General features: G+C 41.7%; 1 protein-coding gene across 3 annotated transcripts in view; it reads left to right on the top strand.

Moving 5' to 3' along the window:
* Positions 1 to 23060, top strand: part of MAP2K5 (mitogen-activated protein kinase kinase 5) — a 125774-nt gene that overhangs the window by 98443 nt on the left and 4271 nt on the right. For all 3 annotated transcript variants that reach the window (XM_068695374.1, XM_068695376.1, XM_068695375.1), the window contains 2 exons: positions 5498 to 5559; positions 8089 to 8134. In XM_068695374.1, coding sequence (XP_068551475.1) covers positions 5498 to 5559; positions 8089 to 8134 — 108 coding nt within the window. The remainder of the gene's footprint in view (positions 1 to 5497; positions 5560 to 8088; positions 8135 to 23060) is intronic.

Here is a 23060-nt window from a genome sequence, read left to right as displayed (position 1 = left end):
CTAGATTATTCCTAATGTTAATTACACTCCTCGGCTTCTTTCCTTGCCTGTCCTGGGCTCTGAAAAACATCCCACGGCAGCCAGTGTTGCAGAAGTGACAAGCCAATAGCTCCAAGTACCTGCTGACGAATTTAACCACGGATGTCTGCGTGCCTCCCGTACAAATGTAGGTTACTCATACAGTGTATTTTCAAGAACTTGGGGTGCAGGTAGTTCTGCCTGAGAGAATAGCTGGTTCTCACGTGAGTTGAGGTGTTAGAGGTAGGCTGAGGGTTTTGGTGGATAAAACACTGGCCTTTCGACCTTGGTTCCAGTCCAGCTAGAGATCTGGAAATAAATGAGTTTACTGCTGACACTCCAATCCCAGCAGACGGAACTTCACACCAAAATGCCCCCACATATAATTTGTCACATTTGGCATCTGCTACTAAGAAAAGAGCAAGAAGCGACCTGGCGCAGAGATGTAATCATCTTTCACCTTCCTGCTAGGGGTGGGAGTATAATGGGGACAATCCAGAAATTCTTTTAAGTCTGGGCCTCTGAGCCCCCTCCAGACATCATTGCTTTCTGCAAACTTGTTACTTGTTAAGAGTTCACCTGCCATTAGGCTGGTGCAGGGCTTTTGAAGTAGATTGGCTAAAAGTCAGCAATGGAATTTTTTTTTTTTTAGGAATGCTGTAAAAGGAAGTTGACCTTGAAGGAGTAAATCTGAACATGTACAATATTGTAATTTGCTGGTCTCGTTGAAACAGCTCTGTAACTGCAGTGCGGTTATTACACATAATTGCAACTGGCAGCATTTCTGGTACAGCTAAAACTTAAGTTTGTCTGAAAAAAAAAATCACTATTTGGCCGCAAAGTAAAAAAACAAGTAAGGGTATTATTTGAAAGCTTTAGCAACGGGGAAGCAGGAGTGCATACAAATTCTTCAGTCCTAGAGATTTGTCTAGGCTGAAGTGATAAGCCAAAAATGCTTTGTAAAGCGCACACATGATTTATTAAATACTGCCATTTCGGCATCAATGGACAAGTTGCAGAATAGGAATATCTGCCCAGAGGAGATGATAATTTCAAAGACAGGGTGTGCTGGGGAAACCCAGAGGAGAGAGTAGCTGAAGTTCGGTTTACTCGGTTCTGCTAACTTCCCTCTTGTGGCCATAGAGCCATAGGACCATGGCATTTCCTTCTGCACAAGCACACACACTGAGGAGAGAGTATTGCAAAATCGCAGTAGCTCTGGAGCTGTGGGGAATGGGGAATTTTAACCCTTCATGGAGAGGGAGTTAGCAGACGAGGAGGCAGAACTACTTGTGAGCTGTATCTGTTGCTTGAATTTGGGTTTACCCAGGGAAACTTTCAAGTTGGACAGAAAGGAGAGGAAGGTGCCTCATCCATATTTATTCTTCTTTCCATCATTTGTGAGTTTGCTGTGCATTATTTTTTCCCTGAGCCTCAGCAGAATCTCTGCTACTGCTCTGCTTGATGGGAGCAAAACAGATCAGCAGACATTTCGGATAGCAGATTTGAGAAGCAGGTGAGAATAATGCTTACACCTGTCATTTGAACTCTTATTGCGCAGACGGGAAAGGGTTGGTTGGCTTCTGGACACATTACTAGGTTGTTCACTCTTTGTTCAGACCTGTGGGGGTGGGAAAAAAAGAAGATGCAGATAGTAATGTCATCAGTCCCTTCAAAAGAAAGGGCTTTTGGAGGGATTGTTACAGTGTTCATCTTCCCACATCTTCGTCTAAATAATGGGACTTCCCCTAACTCTTGGAAGTCAATAAGGTTTATACCAGAGCATTGGCACTCCATAAATTAAATATTAGGATCAGTGTTTGAAGTTTAAAGCCCTCCCTTCTCCTGCTAGCTCAGATTTTCTGCCGCTGTGCTTTTTTCTTTATGCCTGAGCACCTTGCTGACAAGTGCTAATAACAAAATGCCAAGAGAGGGTCCAGTCGGAGTTACCACACATTAAACATTCTGAACTTGTCCTTTTGCTCATAGATTGTGCATAATTAATAATTAAACGGTTTCAGTTGTAATGGGTTGACCTTCTTGAACTGTTCATTATTCACAAGGCAAAGGCATCACTCAAACTTTTTTTCCTATTGCCCTTCCCCGTTCGCACCGTATGTGCACGGTTCGGCTGGTTTTGAGGCTGATCACAGAGAAATCACAGAGGTTGATCCTGTCTTCTGCTGAAGCAGATCCCAGTTGCAGAAATGTTGCTCGGGGGCTTGGGGCAATAGCCAGCCTTGGGAATAAGCAGCCAGGGGATGTAAGAGGCAATGGGTACGTTGCCCCTTGCAACCATTTGTGACTCTACTGCCATTTTAGCAGCATCCAGAATATATTGTTCTTCAAGATATTGGTTAAATATGTTGTCTTTAATGAAAATGAAATGTTCCCATCCCTTTGAGAGTCAGCCACAGTCATAGTCTGAGGAACATCATGATAAAATACAGGCTGTACTTATTTTGTGTATTTTGGAAATTTTTGCTTATACCTGATGCAACAGCATCGTAATTGCTCGAGTTCCAGAGGCAGCAATAGGAACACGTCTTTCACTGGAATAGCCCAAAGTACAAAATACTCTCATCTTTCCACTACTCAAATGTTCTTGAATAGAACAATGGCAGGAACAGAAGTATTTCAATCACAGGTTTCCCCAAGTAGCTATCGTAACTGAAGGGATGTTTTCTGTTCCTGAAGTTTTAAAAAAGGAACTTTTCAGCATTTACCTTTGTAAGTAGTTGAGATCTCATGCTTTCCTGGTTCACCTAAAACCAAAATCTGCAGCCTCCTCCCCTGACTTACCTAATGCTGTAAAGTAAGAATTGGCTGATATTTACTGGAGTGGAATTATCTATTTCCACTGATCTGTTTGCCCTCAAACACACTTCCTAGCGAGTATTTTCTTGAGATCGATGTATCATCCCAAAAGACTTGCAATTCATCAAGTGAACAACCAACAAATGTGTGGGACGTGCAGTCTGAAATCCTTGGGAGGGCTGCATGAAATCATCTTGTTTTCATACCGCTGAGATCCAGGTTTATCTCCCTGCCTCCACAATCTCTTCCTGAGCTGAAGAAAGGCCAGCAAAGACCTGGCCATGCCTGCCAGGCCTGGGCTGAAGAAGCTAGGCCCAGATGAGGTTAAAATGCTTGAGTTTTGACAGAAAGCTGTGCCAAAATGTAGTGTTTGGGGGTGGGTGAGACTTTCCTGCATGCCTGTGCTGGAGCACCTCATCTTCTGGCCATGCTGTGGCTCAAGAGCCACCAGGTGAAGGCACCCCTGTGGGTTTTCATGGCCTGGTCCCTGCCGCTGGCTTTGCTTGGCGCAGCCCAAGCGAGAGGCTGGTGGCTTCAGAGCAGTTCGTCAGCCTCTCTTCAGCTCTCATAATGAAGCTTCACTCTGTTAGGGGTCCGTCATCTCTTTGCGATTGCAGAAATTATCACCTACCAAATTGGTGCGAAGTGCCGCGTGCCCGTCCTGCTCCCCCAGCGCGCACCATCCGCGCCTGCAGCCCCGCCAGAGGGATGCTCGCGAGGAGCTCCTCGCTCCCATTGTGCTGAAACAGCGGGGAAACATCGCCAGGCAGGGCCATTTCCCCATGGAGAGGGCTCTGGTAGCTTCGCCTTACAATTCTCAGTGATCTGTAACATGTGCCCAGCATCTTCCTCATATTCCTGCCCCAATTCTGTCCCTCTTGGGGACAGCGGTGTTTGGGGACAGGTGCCAGTGAGGGGATGACTTCTGCAGGACAAGAGAAAAGGATGGGGAGAGGCTAAACCTGCTGGGCTCCAGGCAGTGGAAGCAAGCCTGACATTTGGCTCTGCGTTCTCTGTATTAATATGAATAATTTTCATGCACGGTCCTTTGAAGTGGAGAAAGTTTAATTGCGCTGTTTATTTCCTTGTGTTCCTTCCGCTCTCCAGTGCAAACCTTCCTATATTGATGTCATTTATAAGTTTGGAAACAATAACCTCTCCCTCGCCCGGGCTAAGTTCAAAGAGAATTTGGGCATGGTATATCAAACAGTCCTTGTATTTAATAGAACTCTTTGAAAATTGTAAAGCAATTTTGGCTTCTCCTTTTACTCTTCACTTACTTTTGATTTAATTGTATTTTCCAGCAGTTTCCAATTGTTTGAATTGGAAACAAAGCCTTAATAAGAGTTCTAGTTAATTTTCTGTCTTGTAATTACCGATCTCATTTTTCTGATAATTGGCCACAGCAATTATATGTATATTTACTAATCACATAGGAGGCTCTGCAGTTGTGTCTATCTGCCACCATTGATAATGGCACACACATTGCAGAGGTGCTTTTATCATCTTCTTTTTTCCACTACATCAAAGCTATTTCCTCACATTCTCAATAATGAATACATGCATGCATTTGACACAGTTGTGTGCTAGAGAAATTGTTTGGCTCCCACCAAATGCTGCACGCTCTGAGTTTCTTGCCTGCAGCGCTGGAAGGTTGTATGTAATGATATATTGCTCATCCAAATGGCCAAAGCACTCCAAAGCACAGTGAGATTAAAATAAGTCATTCCTTTGTTAATTTAAATAGGTGCATGTATCATACTTTGCAGGGTACTTTGTGTAGGGATGTCAGGGAGGAAAAAAGCCGCCGAAAGGTATTTTTAATAGCAAATGAGAATAGATGAGAATGGAGTCATTTGCAGCTGCCTGTTTTATGTGGCTCTCTTGTTCCAACTGTAGGTCTAATGAGATGACACTGTTAAAGTACTCTGCAGTGTAATTTCATTACATCCTGAGCTGTTACACTATAAACACAGTGGAGCTCTCTGTCATTCTTGGAAAAACTCCTAAATTCGTAAAGCCCTTCTTTGCAAATGGTGATGTTGTTTGTTCCCCATTTCTGTATTTTTTCCTTGTGCTCTTAATTTTTTTTTTTCTTTCATAAACACTGAATGGTTATTTTCACTAGACTGGTAAATCTTGCATATTTTCCCCCTAAAAATTATTTCATCTTTTAAATCTAGAACAGACTGCGAATTAGGAGAGCCTCTAAAATGAATAAGTGTAAATAAACATGAGTGTAAATAAATAGCAAATGCAGTGAAAGAAACAAAGGTCAACACAAGAATAATTTCACAGCTCTTTGTTAATTACAAGACCATTTGTGTGTTACTTAAATAATCATTAATTTCTCATTTACACTTTCCCTACCTTCCTTTTTACCCTGTGGCTATCATTGTCCTTTTTTCACCTCCCCTCAGTGTCTTTCCACATGTTTTTACCCATTGTGTAATACTCATTAGTTGAAATTCAGTGTTTTATAACACATTCTCGGAAGAATTTGTACCTTTCTCCCTCAAATTCTCTGTGTGAAAAGGAGGCTTTGTTGATTCCTTTTTTTTTTTCTTTTTGGCTGTTGTTGTTGTCGCTGTTATATTACTCTCCTTCTAAAAAATTGTCTTCTCTGCTTCTGACTCTGCTTCTTGTTTCAATCCAATCCCAGGAATCGCCCGTCCTTCCAGTCGGGGAGTTCTCTGAGCCATTTGTACACTTCATCACTCAATGGTAAGCTCAGTTTGCAAACATGCCATGCCCTCAATGTAAATGATACATGCCATTAACTCTGCAGCTCTGCGAGACCTTATGGCTTTCCTTGCATCCTTTCTGAGAGAAGAGGGACTTGGGGGCCTTGGGCAGATGGGGCAGCAAAGCTAAGCAAACTGTTTAAATTATGTAAACGTTATTTACACAAAGGGTCGTAAAAGTACTTACAAGGGTTTTTCCTGTTTTAATAAACCTGCCCTGGATGTGGGTGCAGTCTTGTGCAATGAGACTCTTAAGAATTCATCTGAGGGTAAAGAGGCCACAAAAACCCAGGTGTATAATATCATTATTTAGGGCTTTTTAAAATATTACTTATAAAATTGCCACGATGTTTAGAAAGGCAAGTAGCCTTGATTAATTCATTGGCTTTTCAGTAAGTAATTTTTACTGAGAATCGTATTTTAAAACACACCATTGGGTATATTTTCTTTCCTTAAACTGAATAGTTCATTGAAGACCATTTAAATTAAAGGAGAATAGGCAAGGAGGAATTTGTAGAATAAAGAATACACTTCTCTAGTGACAGGAGAATAAAAGTCTTATGGGTAAGCTATCCTAAAGAAACAGAGTGAAGGGAAAATCTTTTTTAACTGTCATTCACTTTAACAAAAAAAAATAATGGGCAGTCATTTATGTATGGCAGAAAAAAACAAGCTTGAATTTTGTACATTTAGGATTTGTTTGACAGAGAAGCATCCCTTTTGTGAGCATGCACTTCCAGGATGCTCAGCTGTGCTAAATCAGATGGAGCCATCTCAGTGTGTGCCACTGAGCAGCAGCCGCGTGGACGAGAGGACTACTTCAGGGATGTTTTCTCAGCGAAAACAAGGCACTCGAAACCCTTGGCTCCACGTAGATCTGTAGGTCAGGCTTCACAGCGTTTTCCAATTCTCTGTACTGTGTGCGAGAGCCACTGCAGAAAAAGCCATCTAAAATATTTCTGTTTTGAATATCTAACATAGGAGAGAGTGCCTTCCAGGTCTGACATAGTGTGTAACAATCAATACAGAAACAAAAAGCAGTCTGATGATCAGTTAATTAAAGCAAATAAATAATTCAAGTTTGCATAACGTAGGCCTCCTTTTTCAATAGTTTCAGTTTACAAAGAGCACCTCCATTCGGGGGATTCTGCAGCACAACTGATGTGCATGAAGCTGTACGTTTTTAATCTTCAAAAAGTAACGACAGGCTGTTGTTTTTTTAAAAAAAATTAAAAAAAAAAAAATCTCATTGAGGCTGGGGGAGGGATAACCTGTGTTAAAATTTCCACAGATGTCAAACTGAAGCATAACTGATGGTGGCTAATAGCCTTGTTTTCCCTGGGGACGCAGCTACTTTGGACTGTCAGATTAGAACTGTTACCAACCTACTCGTCAGACAGCTTGCTTTACTTGCTCATGCCTGCATTATTTGAGGTGCATGTAGTTATTTGTAGGGAAGGTAAATCGTATCATTAATGCAACCTAACTGCATCATGGATTATCTAATATTTTAGATATAGTGTTATGTAGGCTGTACAGCACACAGCTCTTTTTAGAAGGAGGCGTTACTGTTTAAAAAAGCAAACTCTGAATGCTATTTAAGCAATCAATTTCTAGTAAGTATTCGAGATGTCAAGTGAGCAGCATATCAGACGTTATGACTTTATACCAGATACGCCATAAACACTGGCTGTTTGGATGTAATCCAATTAGTCAGTAGGCAGCTCCTGATGGTCACCTCTGTGCCATGTTATTGTGTTCCTTCATGCAGCTAAGCACAGTCTTCAATAGCTAATTGCACCTGTTGCACAGAAAACTAGGACTATTTGGATGAGAAACATGATCTTATAAACAGCTTAATGCTGTGTAATGAACTATCACCCTGCAGTGTAATGGAAATGAATGTGAAAAAATTAAGGTAGAAACCCCAGGGTATTGTGTGTTTTCCTGAAGCTGTTTAGTGTTAGAGTTAAATTTCCCACCTGTTTGTATAATATGTTATGTCAAGCTATGTAATAATCCCTAGCAAAATGAGAATCAACTTATTATACCTTCTGAGCTGATTGGTTTTCAATGATCTTCATATTTACACATATTCATGGTTACAAGCAGCGTAGATCTATAAATAAAAGGGAAACTGTTGTCTCTACATCTCATTGAGAGGAAGGCATTAGTAGGTATGATGTCTTTCAAAAATGATGAATGAAACCTAGACATTTGTAGGGAACTCCAAAGACACATGTACATACAGAAAATTGAAAATTGGCGAACAGTCAACAAAATAATAGAGGAACACTGACCACGAGGGAGAGAGAGGAGAGGAGAAGTTGATTAACATCTTGGCCACCGTTAGGAGCCCTGTCTTCTGTTGGTATGTGATAAAGTTAAGAAATACATTGAAATTCTAGACACAGTCTGTCTCTGTTAAGAGAGGATGTCTTCACTATTTAAGCAAATGGAATAAATAAACACTTGTTTATATACGAACATTTTGTTTTATGTTACATAGCATGAAAAAGCAACCAAAGGAAAGACCAGCTCCCGAAGATTTAATGGTAAGTAAAACTTCAGAGCCCTCCAGTGTGGTTTTTGTATGAATGCTTTTTATTAATGTATAGGGAAGTGGAATTTTTGCCATTTTTTGTGTTGTGTTTTTTATTCAGCATGTACAAATTTAAATCTGAACTGTTTCTGGCTTGTGTAGCAATTAGAGAACACCCAAACAAAAGGTGGAATTCTGATTCTGCCCAAGTTAATGGATGTTTTGCTGTTACGTTTGTTGTGGCCAAAGCTTCATTTGTGGTTTGGGGAGTTGATACAGAACTTTCACAGCCCATATCAAGTTTCAATCAAAACGATTTTGATGCTTAATACACATTTTTTTCAGTTTGTATGTCCAGGGATTACAGCTTAATGTAGGTCACTCCTTGTCATCGTTTGCTAGTCTTAACCTTTCAAAATCTGAAGATTGGAAACGGGGGATGTGGTTAAAATACTGTATTTTTAATGAAATGCAGAAGCTACTGTTTTCACTTATATTCATGTAAAATGAAATCAGTTTGGCTACAGAAGATTAAGTAAATATGTTGCTTTGGTCTTTCCATAGAAAGGCTCTCAGTGTTGGCATCTGAGCTCAGAGACCACTTCTTTTTCTAGCAAATGTCATTTTTCAGTAAGGCAATAATGGGGTACCTGCTCTTAAGCTGGTCCCTTGTGGCTGTGCATTTAGTGCAGAGTACTGTTTTTAAGCTAGAAAAATACAGAATCAAACAATTGTTTTAAGTATTTACAATAATTTATATGGGAGATAGGAGTTGTAGTTTCCCCTGATTCACATCAAATATCTTTGGTTTTCAAGTGTTTCATTACTTTTTGTATGTGCTATGTTTCCTGGCACTTCCAGATTTATGTAAAAATATTATAATTTATTTTCTGTGCATTGAATAGGTGGGGATAATTTTAGCAGACTTCAACAAGATATGGAACACGTTTGCGTCATTTCCTTTCTTGCTTTCATGCTACGAACTACAAATAAAATAAACAATTGTTTTTTACTGCAGCGATTCTCTAGTTAAAGGCTAATCTCCACAGATGCCCTGGGGCAGATATCTCACAATCCAGACTAGTCTCAGTGTAGACCCTGGTTAGTAAAGTATTTAACTGTGAATCTCATTTTAAGGATATTAACTTAAATAGATCTGCATTTGAAGTTAGGCACCTGCTTAAATACCTTGGCAAAATGAGGCCTTGAAGTTTATCAGGGCCCCCTCCACTTTGTGGTGGTGGTGTGTCTCGTATGAAAGGCTTACTCTGCCTTATTTTGTCTTTTTTATTAACTTTTGATGGTTGGAAAATTCTTGCAGTTAGTCACATCTGAGAAAACTTGGAACAGGTTCTAGAGATGTAGACACATTTACCTTGTGCACTATTATGCTATGGCTGGATAGCTTAGCTATTAAAACAACGGAATAGGGTTTCATAAAACCTGTATCTGTTTGTAAATGCATGTTTCAGTGATGCAATAGGCCTGCCACTTATAAATAAAACATCTGCAGATCGCACATACCCCCATAAGTATATATGTATGTTTGTAAGCAATAACACCACTCCAGGGTGTAGAGTCATAAAAATGAGGCCAAAGGGTGAGTGCCTGCAGTACCAGGGAAGTGCACAGATTTATCTTTACAACTACATGCCCTGGAGTGTGCTAGTCCCCTTTTAAGGAGGTATTTTGTAAAATAATTTTAAAATTATAGCAGCCCAGGAAAAAAAAAAAAAAAAAGAGAGAGAGAAGAAAAAAAAAGCCTTCCTACTTTTTAAACAAAATCTTTTGTTTAACACATTTTTTCCCTCACGCTACTTCCTATTCAATTATAAATGAACTTGCAACAGCAAATACTAAAGCATGAAGTAGACTGCTGCTGAAATAGAGAAGTGACCCAGTCCTTGCCTGCAATGTGGCTGACCCTCATAAGCTGGCCTAAATTCCCTCTCCCAGCCGGATGGGCTCAGAGCACCCTGTGCTTTTCTGCAGCAGGCTCTCTGCTAGCTCAGTAGTTGCTCTCTGGTCGGGTCCTTTGCATTCTTGCACTGACCCGGCCTTGTCAAGGAGCACTTCATTTCTGATATTTATATGCATACAGACATTTGCATATATATGTAATAAATACATGTACATAAGCATATCAGAACATACATATGTGTACGTGCGTTTCCATGCTTAGCTGGAAAACGGGGCCAAAACCTTTAAACATCCTCTGAATTCTGGAATTTGTGACCGCAATAGCCTTTCTAATTCCCCATCTTCTGTTTCTGAAGCCTCTGTTGTAATTCTGACGGCTATCTCTGTGTTAACTAGCAGTAGCAGGTAGAGTGATGCAGATACTATCAGTGAAATCCTGGACCTCTCAAGGTCAGCTTACCGTTGATTTCACTGAGAGCAGGATTTCACATTGTTCGCTGTTTGTTTTGATTTAAAGGAAATGTACTAGCAAGGACGAAAGGTGTAACGTGTAATCATCGTTAGCTTCAGACAAAACAGCGGAGTGCAAGTTTTCTCCCCTATGGACATTAACCGTACTGGAAGTCACTATTTTGTAACCAATTTAGTATAATTAAAGACTGGAAGCAAAATGAAGGGAGCAGAACATCAATCTTTTTCTGCTCTCCTGATAATCAGTGAATTGTTAAATGCATTTTAAGAGCCAACTAACAATACCTGGAGTGCCAGATTGGCAACTCCAGTGAAGTCACAGGGTTACATCAGGGATGGATTTACCCTGTCTATCATGCTAAGAAGCCCTTTTTTTTCCTTTTTTTTTTTTTTCTTTTTATAAAAGTCACTACACACATTTTGTTAGAAAATAGGGCCAAAGCCAAGGCTGTATGAAATTCCTGTATAAAATCAGGCTTTCTAGTACCATAGGTATTCTTGTGGAAGCGAACACCAGATTTCCGTAACAGCTGACAAAAAATAACTTCCTCTATTTATACCCAGTCTTCCTTACACCTGTCCACAAAAATGATGTAACACCAGTTTCTCTGTGTATACATAATCAGCAATTTAGTTGATTCAAAGTATTTCCAATTAGCATACTTTTTCCACAGGAGTGTTTAAAAAAAAAAAAAAAAGTAATTTCACCAAGCAATGGGAAAATTGTCCGTTCTGGGGAAGGAATGATCTTTATAATTCACCAGTGGTTATTCTGAACATTGTTCTTACTGTGTCTGCTCTTTTGTCTCCAATTTGCTCCTTCTTAAGACAAGAAAGGCATAGAGTCAATTAAATTGAACCTGCTCCTGTTTCAGCACCATGGAAATCTGCACATCTTAGTGCATTCCTCCATCTCTCTTCCCTCCCCTTCCAACAAGAAAAGCAAGATCTCAGCAGTTCTTCTCTGTAAAGATTATTTTTTTCCGTGAACTTCCCGTTTTCATTTAAACCACGGAGCCATCTGGCATTGCAAGCCAGGCTGCTGGGGAACCACAGACAGGCACGAGTGGGGTGCGTGCAGCTTGCGAGCACGACGTGGTGGCATGGGGAAGGTTTGAGCTCCTGCTTGTGCCGAGTGTATGGGTAGGCATCCGCACGCTGGTTTGGCTCAGGAAGCTGTAGATCTGACTGTATTTACGGTATTTTTCAGAAGCTTTCCATTCTAAGCTCTATTTAATGGAATCTATGCATAGTAAGTAATCAGGTCAGAGAGAAGCAACATCCCCTGTTTGAGATCAATCGCTGGCTAATACTTTATCTAGGCCACTTTATTATCTCATGCTGATTCCATTCCCATTCTCCTCCTCCTTTGTACATGCACTTCAGCTGTGGTAAAAGTACGTATCGCATACATATTAAAAACATATACCCATTCTATCTGTATGTAAATGTGTGAGACACAGCTGGATATTGCAGGAGTTTGATTTACTAATAGTTATTATCTGTTCTAGCTGTTCAGAGGCAAAGAGAGTTTCAGAAAACAAGCTAGCGCAGAAATTGCCTTTATGATATCACTATCCCGCTTTGGTAATTGTTTAAAATCTCTTCTTTAGCTGGAAGCTTGGCCTTTTATTTTGCAGATTGTATGTGCTTTTCAAAAAAACAGCAGATTTGCTGAAGTCTCCGGTTGAGTTTTTTTGTTAGTACAGCATTGAACTCTACTAAGCTACATATTGCTGAATAAATGAAAGCGATTTACTTAAGGAAATTGTATTTGAAATACCAAAAGTCAAGCATGTAGCATTTATTTCTTTATGCTTTCCCATGGATGCCTCAAAGTACAGTCATTAGGATGCCATTTGGATTTCTTGAGGGACATATTGGGCAGATAGAGGCAATGGTTTTGGCCAAGGATCCAGTCAGCTTCTGCACTTGATTCCTTTTGCACAGATCTCATTTTTGTTTAGATCTCCAAATAGGAATTACAACTTCTAGCTTTTCTCCTTTTTTTTAAAAAAAAAAACCTTTAAATTCATGATAGTTCTCATGTTGGCACGTGATTAATTCAGAATTGTATGATAAATTGTTCATCGTCTGTGTCAAAACCACTGACTTGCTGAAAACGTTTTTTATTGTTTATTATTATTATGTTGTTTTTTTTTTTTTAAATGCCTAGTGCAATATTGAAATTTCCTATTCCTGTGCATTCAGCAATCCCTCTGTACACTTCAGGAATGACATTTAGGTAGGCACCTTGGTCTTATTAGCTACAGTGGGCATTTTTTCATAGATCATTTGTTATATTTAAATATGTTTTCATAAACATTGCAGACTGTCAAATATGGATTCTGGTTGTTTGTTCCCCTACCTGCAACAAATGAGAAGCATTTAAGTAGCACTATTTTAAGTAGTCATTTTCTAGAGAGTCTGATCAGTAGCTGTTCTTACCAGGTAGAGCTAAATTTTTTTGCAGCTTGTTGTGTTAAACCATAGTTTGTAGCCCATGGGAAATACTTTAGTGCTTTAAACAAACAAGTGAAGGATCAGCGTAATCCTACCTGAATTTCCCTGTAAACCTTCAGAATAAAGCCAATAGCGTACTTCCACTCACGTTTGTCAATAACAGTGTTTTCCCCCAACAGCTAATTTGGCTTTGCATTACAGCAGTGGCATCACTGACTGAGAGCGCTGAACAGGCTGGGTTTTTTGATGACCTTAAATTTTGACAAAAAGCAGAGGGCTGTCTGCACTTTGCTTTTCATAGATGCATCCAGTAAATCTTCTGAAGACAGCTTACAGATAAATGTTTTCTGTCTCGATCTGTCTAGATGTTTATGCATCATTGCTGGATCACATTGAGCCAAGAATTTTCACTCTTTGGCTACTTACAAGCATATTTTTTTTGTCCCCGAGCCAGTGCAGGATCACCTATCAGAGATGATTTGTCCAGCATAAAATTGTCAGTGCTTGAACCTGTGATGGATAGCTTTGTTTGCAAACATTTAGGCTGTCCTCTGTCACAATGATCCCAGTTCATTCACCCCATGACAAGGAGAAATTCTGACAGACACCAAAATACATACCAGATGTAAAGGAAAGGGCTTTTTCCTGACTTCCTAAGGAAAAATAAAATACAGAGCCAGGTATTTCAGCTGTTGTAAACATGATAAATATTAAACTGTGTCCTCAATCGATCACAGACACACAGTGGACAAGGAGTCCTGGATGAAATCCTGGCTACGCTGGAGTCAATGAAGAATTTATATTGACTTCACTGATGCTGGGATTTCACACTAGGATTCGAGGTGTTCCTGTTAGTGTGTGTTTGTCATCTTCCTTGGTCAGGATAGTTGAAGATTTGGAGGAAAAAAGTATATTATTTCAGGAGGCTGCATTACTCAACACTCTGCTGAAATAGGGGAAGGTGGGTTATGGATCTTCCCTTCTCTCTCTTTCCTTCGCTCTCTCTCTGCTGTTTCTGTCCTTAGGGATATGATTTGCTCTTCTTTGTCACTTGAGAAATCAGCTATCGAAATGGAGAAATACATTCTATCAGTGTCACTAAATCCAGCAATTACAGAAGACTAAGAATGTGACAAGGTTAACTTGTTAGCATTAGAGTTTTAAGGTGTTATATTCATTCACTGTCTTCTGCAGTCCCATTGCTCATACCACTGCTGATTTTTTATGGAAAATGTGAAAATCTGACTCTTTCTTTCTAACATGCCCTAAAGCTGCACAATATAGTGGCATTTTCCAGTGAAATGTGAAAAGAAATAACTTGAGCTGGCACAAAGAAGTATTGAAAATCTAAGGAAATTGGGCAAAAACAAATTGGCAACAGCTTAGAGTGATACAGCTTAGATGAAAGTTAATATTTTTGGTGTCTTGAGTCTCTTGGGCTTTGCAGTTTAATTTGAGCAAATGTTCCATTTGGCACTTCTAGTTGTTCTGTAGTTCTCCAGACACTTAGGCAAATATTTACATCTCACTCATTTTGGTAGCAGAATTACAAGTCTTTGAATTATGATACATTGAGAAGTTGTGCATTTATGATATTAATATTTCTATGTCAGTTGTCTTCCCTACATATTTATTTTTTTAAAAAGAAAGAAAATGTTAATAGTTCCAAAATAAGAGGCATATCTGTAACTCCTAGAATACTATCCTTCCTTTTTGTTCCAAATTCATCACAGAATTTGCTGTAATGGGCAGCTCTGGAAATCTTTGTACAGTATTTATTTGTTTAATGAAACTGGAATTTTAAATTGATTCAGACACGCTGGACAGATTGAAATTGCTGACATTTGTATAGTACCAGCAACAGTGGGCCTGCGTTCTGATTAGCACCTCAAGATTCTCCTGCAGTATTAAATAAGAGTAGTAATTGCCTATGAATGAGCAGAGTATAAAGCAGGAGATACAGATATGGCTTCCTATGACCTGTGTGCATTATGCCTCAAATCCCTTAATCAGATTTGTGCCAGTTGATTCTTACATCCACAGAAATTCAGCTGGAGGATCAGGGCCTAAAGTAGTAAAAAATCAATTAATACGACTTTCTAATTTGTGCAGTTGACAAAAACGCATATAAATAGGGAACATTTTTCTACTTAAGAGGGCCGCACTGAAAGATTTTTAATTGGATTTTCATTGTGATTGACAGCACTTGATTATGACAGTAACTTTATTTGGCTGGACTGTTATAGCCCTCTTGTTCGGATTTTTTTCCATCAAAGCTCTTTTTTATCCGCTGAATTCCCAGCGGAGCAGCAGTGGCTGTGAAAGAGCCTTTTAGCACCTTTGTTGCAGCCATCCCTGGTGATGATTGGACCCAGCTGGTAGCAGATAAGAAAATGTCCCTCTCACAAAGAGGTTGCATCTCCCGTCCCCATGGCTTCAATAATTTTAAGAGCCCCAGAAACCTGTTGAGGATTAGAAGTAGCTTTAGATGTGAAATGAGTGTTAAGTATTAGTAATCGGGAGATTAGGGCCCCGGGGACAATGGGAGATAAACAACTGCAATTAAGGCAAATCTGCCAGAGTAAACAAAATTTAGCAGAAACAGATGCCCTAACCATTTTGGGGGATTGATTGGAGGGCACCGAGGAATCGATTTTTGTCTTGTTTACACTTTCAAACCCCTGTGATAAACTGGGAGGCTAAATATTTCATACAGCCTGATTTTAGTTAATTTTTTTCCAGCTCCTCACAGTAGGTCTGCTCTCTTCTAACAGTGACCAGGCCTGAGTTTATTCAGCGTTCACAGGGAGCAGCTAATTGTCTATGAAGGGCCCCTGTGTTTAAATGGGCTTGACAGGAATTTAAATTTTGTTTCAATCAACCTCTGCGCTCACAGCCTGCTCCAGTTTCTAATTTTTAAATTAAACATGATTTTTTGAAGCCGCGGCCTCTCCTCTGGAAGCGGCTGCCCGCGCTCCCGCCGAAGGCAGCTGCCACAGAGCGGGAAGCGCGCGGGTTTATTAAGGCCGTAACGGCAAAGTGCGACGAGCCGAGGCCCTGGAAAAGTTCATTGTCCCATAAACACACATCTGCCCCTTCCAGTTTAATGGGGGATGCTGGGGTGGATGCTCAGCTGGTGTAGGCCGGAACGGCTCCGCCAGTGCCTGCCTGCGCCATGGGGAGCGCGGCCCTGCCGGCCTCGGAGCCGAGCTTGGCTCCCAGTGAGGCCTGGGGGAGGTGGTCGAGGTGGCCTTGGTCGTTTGCACACTGACCTTGTGTGGGATTCAAAGGATTTTTTTTTTTTTTTTTGCCAAACCAACTAGTGGTTATTTATTTTATGGCCTTCTCTGTATTTTTAGTAGGGTTCCATACATTTATTGACACATAGTTCTGTACCTGTTCGTCAGCTCCTCACGCAGTATGATTATACTGTATGTTTGTGCTTCATCATTTAATACTTGCTCTATTTAGTCTTTTTACTGAAACCTGGCAAACATAGGCGTGTTATTTTGCGCTAGATGGTGCTTAGGCATGTAATGTGATATGATCTTATGGAGTACTTTTAAAAACAACCTGTTAATTTGCAGAAACTTCCCTATGCCAGTGACGTGTGGGATGGTTCATTATTCCTTTTTGTTTCCAGTCAAATCATCTTCTGTTTTGTTGTCATTGTTTTGGTTGTTGTCCGTGTGTATAGGTGTGTATATGTACGCTCACGTGTATTCACACAGCATTTTCTACTCCAAAGTTGGAGGATACTTTTCCAATTTTTTCCAACTCAGTCAGTAGAAAACAGTTTCTTTAAACTTGGAGAAAGCACATTTTTTTTCTCCCTTCTTTCCCTGTCTGGGAAATTTGTTTGAAGGAAACACTACATCAGTTTTTAGTGTTTGTCTGCTTGGTGTCAACAAGGCTGTCACAGTGAGCCAAGAGCTAAAGTACCCTGCTGAGGATGCATCTGAATTAACATTAGAGTTTAGGTCAGGTGTGCATTTTGGTTTGAATCTACACATCTTTCAGAGCTACTGCACTTCCATTTTCATCACAGATGGGTCTTGAAGCTCATGAATCGAATCAATTTAAAATGAAACCAAAGCAGAATATGTGCTCCAGGCACATACCTCATGTGCTCCAGCTACTAATAGGCGCTGCATCCATAGACCAGACCAGAGCTGGTCAAAAGTAAAACCTCTTCCATCCCTGAAACACTGCACCAACCATTTCACTCTGCAGATCTGCTTCTGTTGTCGACAGCTTGCTAATGTTGACATACTCTATCAGCCTTGGGCCACTCTCTCTATTCCTCTTCTACAGCTCTTCTTAACCTCAGCAACACTTGCAAAAGCATGTTCCAATTATATTTCGGTTGCCTTAGTTTTTTTTAAGAGTCATCATGAAAAATACCTTTGCTGGGAGTTAGCTCGTTTTGTTAGCTAAGCACCAAGAAGCATGCCAAGCACAGTTACTGGTTTAACGGCAAATATCAAAAGCAAAACTGCTGTAGAAAGAATGATCTGCAGATGGGTGAATAGATCTGCCTGTGCCACAGCCAAAACCAAAACTCCATTGCACATTTAAGAAGAGTATGCACAACAGGAAGAGCGTAGCAAAAATCAGACTCACTCGTGTGCACCCTGGGGTTCTGCAGTATGGAGGAATTGAATTACAAAGTCAAGTCCGTACTACAGAAGTCAGAGGAGTTGTACTAGTTGCTGCTAACCTGATCTGAAAGAAAATCACCTCTTGACTCTGAGTCTGGTCATAAGTTGCTGTCCTGAGCGGCCAGCCCAGACACACTGGTCAGGGCTGCTTTTAGGGCCACCAGCACGTTATTTGGCTATGGCCAACAGCCAGAGCTTCAGAAGAAGGTTATAAAAGGGGTTTTAATCATAATGGAAGATGTATATTACTGTTTAAAAGTGGAAATTTGGGTGTGATTTGTGCACAGCTTGTCTTCAGGTTAAGGTTTTCAGGTTTAAGTTAAGCTGTTGTTCCTCTGGATCCACCCATTGTGCTTGGAAATTGTTATTATAAAAAAGACAAGTTCTGCAAATTGCAGAAGAATTTTGGTGCATCAACAAAACTACTAAACCTGCTGAAAATCACTTGCCATTAATTTTATTGTATAAAAACTAAAAGTGCATTGGAAAAAGTTCATCCACATTCAGAGAAGTAACATGGAAAAAAGTGAAAGGAGTCTTCGTCAGAGGAAAATTTATGTATAGGAAATTGAGCTCCAAGACTTCAGCATAGTGTTATTCATTTATCATTGTTTAGTACATTTTGTATAATCTCCTCACTATCTTAAATATTATCAGAGGGATAAAATCATTAGTGTGCTAATCTAGATAGCCGCAGTTCTAGCACTGACCTAGGCTAATCTGCCTTTGCAATTTCAAGAACTATGTTTGACTCCTCTGAAAGTAACCTTAAATTGTAGTCTTGTAAGAATTCCAGAGCTGTATCCTTCACTCCTTCTCCTAATGAGGTTATGACCAAATGCTCATTATAATTGCTTTAGACTCCTTTTAATTTTCAAGCTTATTAATCATAAGAAGAGTTATTTAAAATTGCATAAATTAATCTTAGATTAAAAGCCCATCAAAGCCTCGAAACAATTAAGAATAAGTAGGATTTCCCTGGGGCAGCAAGTTTTATTTTAATAGTGTAGTCAGGTGGATATCAGAACATTGAAGTATGGTAGTGATTAATGTATGCAAAATTTAAATGAGAGTTTTTAAATGGCAAATCTAAATCACATATTGACCTAACTGTAGGCTTTAACTGCATTGTCTGTCATATATTTAAACTGTTTAGTAATCAACATTTTAATTACAGTGTATGTTCGGGAGGCCATGCAACAAACAAAACTCACCACTTTCCGACACTCCGCGTGGAACTGTTTAGCAGGCGAGGGCCGTGCTATTAACTGCTCAGAATAAGGAATGAGGAAAGAGAGCACAAACTTCAAGGAGACTAATGATACTTGATTTTGCTTATAGGTGTATTCTTGTCCCTGCTTTATCTACACCCAGAAAAAGCCACTGATTGGTGTGGTTTCTGACCCACTTCGATACCCCCACCATACCCTAGACAAATGGGTGCTTTGTGCTCTCCAAGCTGGCAGAAGCTACAGGTGATGTCCCCATGGGGTGGAAAATTCTGGGAAAACATTATCTTCTGGATGCTATCATCTTCTAATTGCTGAAGTCCCTCTGCCCCCCACAGCTTTGCAGTTCTATTTGAAGACCCCTGTATTTTTGGCCCATGCTATGGGACATTTCTCTCTAGCAGCCAGTTGAGGATGGACTTGTGGGCGTGCTGAATTCTTTGCCAAGTGCATTGAGAGGCAGCCCTCGCCCAGAGTAGTCAATATATAGAGGGTGGCAACTGGGGGAGAGATCTGGGCCAGTAAACACTTGGTTACCTGCTGTGGGCAAAACACATCCTAAAATCACAAAAGTGAAGCAAGGGATGCAACAGCCAGATCATACTTCAGTAGTGTCTGGCAGGGTCTTCCCACTCGTGTATATATCCCGTGTCTCCACGGATCAGTGTGAGCATGTGGAGCCTTCAGATTTTTTACCCCACTTGAGCCTTAGAAGAGAGCGATGGAGGGAAGGCAGCTGCATGGCGCAGCCCCTGAGGAGGACTCTGACACCTTCTGTGCCTGTGAATTAACAATGTTTTGGGAGTCAGCAGTAGAGTATTGGCCTGAGGATTCCTCGCTGCTATTCCTGGCTGTGGGAGCAGAAATCGGCCTTGTGGATAGCTAGCACAGATAATTAGAACAGCGTTTAGTTTGGCTTGTCCTTGGAGGCAGAAGCTCTAGATGTAAAATCCTCCACAACTGGAGGCAGTAGTAATGAAATCCTGCATGTGCAGAGGTCACTAGAGGGGGACACAGGGTCAGTTTGGGGGTAATTTGGGTTGCTTGAGCACTTTGTCTCTCCAAGCATCCAGGGAGGTAAAACAGCTCCAGAGCTGAGGTTTGTATTTGTCATTGTGGAGGTCTGACTTGTATTCCCACTAAAGATGGGAGTGGGCAAGAATTTCCTCTTGAATATGTGCCCTCATTTAATTAGAAGAGCTGTAAATAGCTTAAAAACATCAGTAGCAATCGGAGAATGAGCTGGGATGCTAACTGTGGTGCACTAGATTACAGCCAATTTCTTATTTTCCATAATTGCAGGGCTTGCACTCCTTCAGACAGCCAGGGATGAGTTGCCAAACAGACTTTTTACAGATCAAGCCTGCCTTCAAACAGAGGGCACCTCCAGTGGAGTAAGACATGAGACATCCCAGCTCATTCAGGAGCAAAAGTGGGGTGGGGTGGAAATGGGTCACAGATGTCCTGCAAGCAGCGATGGGGCTGTGCAGAGCTGGGGCAGAGCAAGTTCTCCCGAGGTCTTAACTCCACCTGCCAGGGAAGCCTTACCCATGTCATCCAGGGTGAGGGAAGGGCACTGATTTTTTCATTTTTTCTTAAAAGATGCCCCAGCGCTCAGAGCTGCCATGTTTTTGCAGGAAAAGCTCTGCGTTGAGGCATCTGATGCACCACCGAGATCCTCGGTGCTGCAGAGCAGTGACACGCCAGCTCCAATATTGCCTAATAAACTGCTGCATTGTCTTTTCCCTCCCCCTTTAAAAAATGGCATCAGAATCGCGTGTTGAGCGGAGAGTGAGCTTCCCTTAAAGCAGCCTGTAGCCATCAGTAATATTTATTTTCTCTATTTGTTTTAAGCCTGTGAAGACTGTGGTTTCCTCCATACTGTCCTGATGGAGCCCTGACCAGAAAGCGTGCAATGCCCCTAGCCCTAATGTGCCATTAATGATAGGTTAATGTACAGTATAATGTTTTTTGGACTATGGGTTCATTACACTTCTGAGTGCAAGGTCCTTCTGCAGAGCGCCCAAGGTCCCATTGCATTATATCATGCAATAAAAATACCCTTTTCATATCACAGGCTAATAAACTGTATTTGAAATGCTGTCTAAGGGCACTGCCATCGTCTTGATAGTCTATGTCTGCAACAGTTGGGATCTTTTTATTATATTTTTTGTTACGCTGAATTCAAATTTTTAAATGAAATGCATAATTTGTCTGTGCCTCTCCGTAATAAATGGAGCACAGGGCTTTTACTACACAATCTGGGAGGATTCCTGTAAAAGAGAGCGTGAAAAGGCTCGCACTGGTGCAACCACCGGCAGCGCTGCCTATTTCCTAACATCCCTTGCGTAAGCGTGAAGTCCTTCAGGGTCGTTTCCAATTTGCCAGGTGTTGTGATCACATCTGGGTGTCAGACAGTTGTTACCAGCAGGTTTTGGGCCCTGAAGTGGGGTCCCTCCTTCCTCCTCCATCCCCCTCAGGTTCATGCTGAGGTCTGTCTTAGCAGCTTGGAAGCTGCTGAGAGGCTGGCCCTGGCCGTGCAGGATTTAAAGTCAAGGGCATGGCTCTTTTTGCTGGGGAGGAGGAAGGAGGGAGGGTGTGCAGCACCCCAGGAACCCGCTGCTGCTTTCACCACCCCCAAAGTCAGAGGTGGGTGCCGTGGGGGCACCTGGCTGTGATCCTGGCAGTGGCACGGGCAGGACAGGCACGGCACTGCTCGTCCCCGTGCAATTTGCTGCTCTGGCCAGAGCCATCCGTAAGCTCGAGGGGCCACGGGATGGCATTCCCAGGTGTCCTCCCCTTAACCTTCGTGTCCTCCTGCAGGGATGCAGCTCTCCGTGCAGGTTTGAAGGCTCACGTGCCCCTGAGTAATGAAGTGAGCCAGCCCTGATCCCAGCACGTTCTCCAGGATAGCCAGGAGCAAGTTGTGCTGCCCCAATTAACCTCTCACCGCCCAGAAGAAAAAAATCAAGGAGGTGATGCTGGGGTTGGATCTGACCGTATTATCAAAATAAGAGCAGTGTCCCTGGGCACCGCTTGGAACTAACCTTCCTCTCCGTGTCCTCCATGTCCCCCCATGTCTTCTGCTCCAGGAGATCCCACCCTGTCATTTTTGCAGATTTGCAAGGAAATAGGTGGCTCATTAGTGTTTCAAATGGGGAATCTGCTTTTTCACCATCCTGGTTAAGGTCAGCAGCTGCATATCTCATGGACCCATTAAACCAGCCTGACCCACACTTGCTTTGTGCTTGGAAAGTCCTCTGAAATCACAGGAGCATTGCTTAAACAATGTTATTTATTGTCTGCCTGTCCTGTGGCAGTGCTTATGGACATGGGTGTAGGTCTAAACCTCCGTGGTGCTATCCAAACGTGGACATTTCATAGTCAGTGGCAGAGGAACCCACAAGCAGAGCTGCCCCTGGGGGCAGGAAGCACCCCATGTGCCTGCAGCCCTGCCGAGGACACGATTCAGGGTCTGTTGCAATAAGCTCTGTGCAGATTAATATCAAAAATGAAGATTTCTTAGGCCGGAGGAGAAAACCATGAAAGCAAATTACTGAATTTTAAGGGTAGGTAAAATTACGGAACTTTTACCCTTGAATAATGGCGATTTAATTGACTGGGCTAAATGATTGATGGCGTGTGGGCAACGAGTTCGAATTACCAGGGCTGTGTGTTCAGGGGGGCGCTGCCCTTTTAATTTCATGTCAGATATTTAAATCATTTATAGCCCCCTCTGCGAGGCGCTCCCCTTCGAAAGAGTTAACCTGTCTGACGGGACACTGCAACTTGAGAAATGTACCCTTTATCAAGAGAACGAGATGAGACAAGTTCATTTAAAAAGCCTGGTTTGTCATTGTTTATCTAATTTTCAGAGTTGACACACAAAATTAGGCTGGCTGACACTCACTCTGTGGCTATCCCCAGCCCCGTCCTGCCTGACCTTTTCTGCTCCGAGCCGCCGGCAGCAGAAATCGCCGCAGGCTGTGCCCAGCCAGACCCCAGGGCTGGGGCAAGGCGGATCAGTGCCTGGCCAGGATGGGGGAGCAGTTTGGTGCTGGCTTTTTTCCCTTCCCTCCTCACCCGATCTCCCTTCCCCTTCTTTCCACACTCCCCTCCAAAAAACGTCTCCAGTTTAATTCGCTGCTTTCTGCGGTGCATGGTTTGGTTTGTGGGAGCTAATGGTTGCTGTTCT

This window comes from Anas acuta, chromosome 12, assembly GCF_963932015.1.
Source record: "Anas acuta chromosome 12, bAnaAcu1.1, whole genome shotgun sequence".
NCBI classification, from domain to species: Eukaryota; Metazoa; Chordata; class Aves; order Anseriformes; family Anatidae; genus Anas; species Anas acuta.
This window is presented reverse-complemented; position numbering and strand designations above follow the sequence as displayed.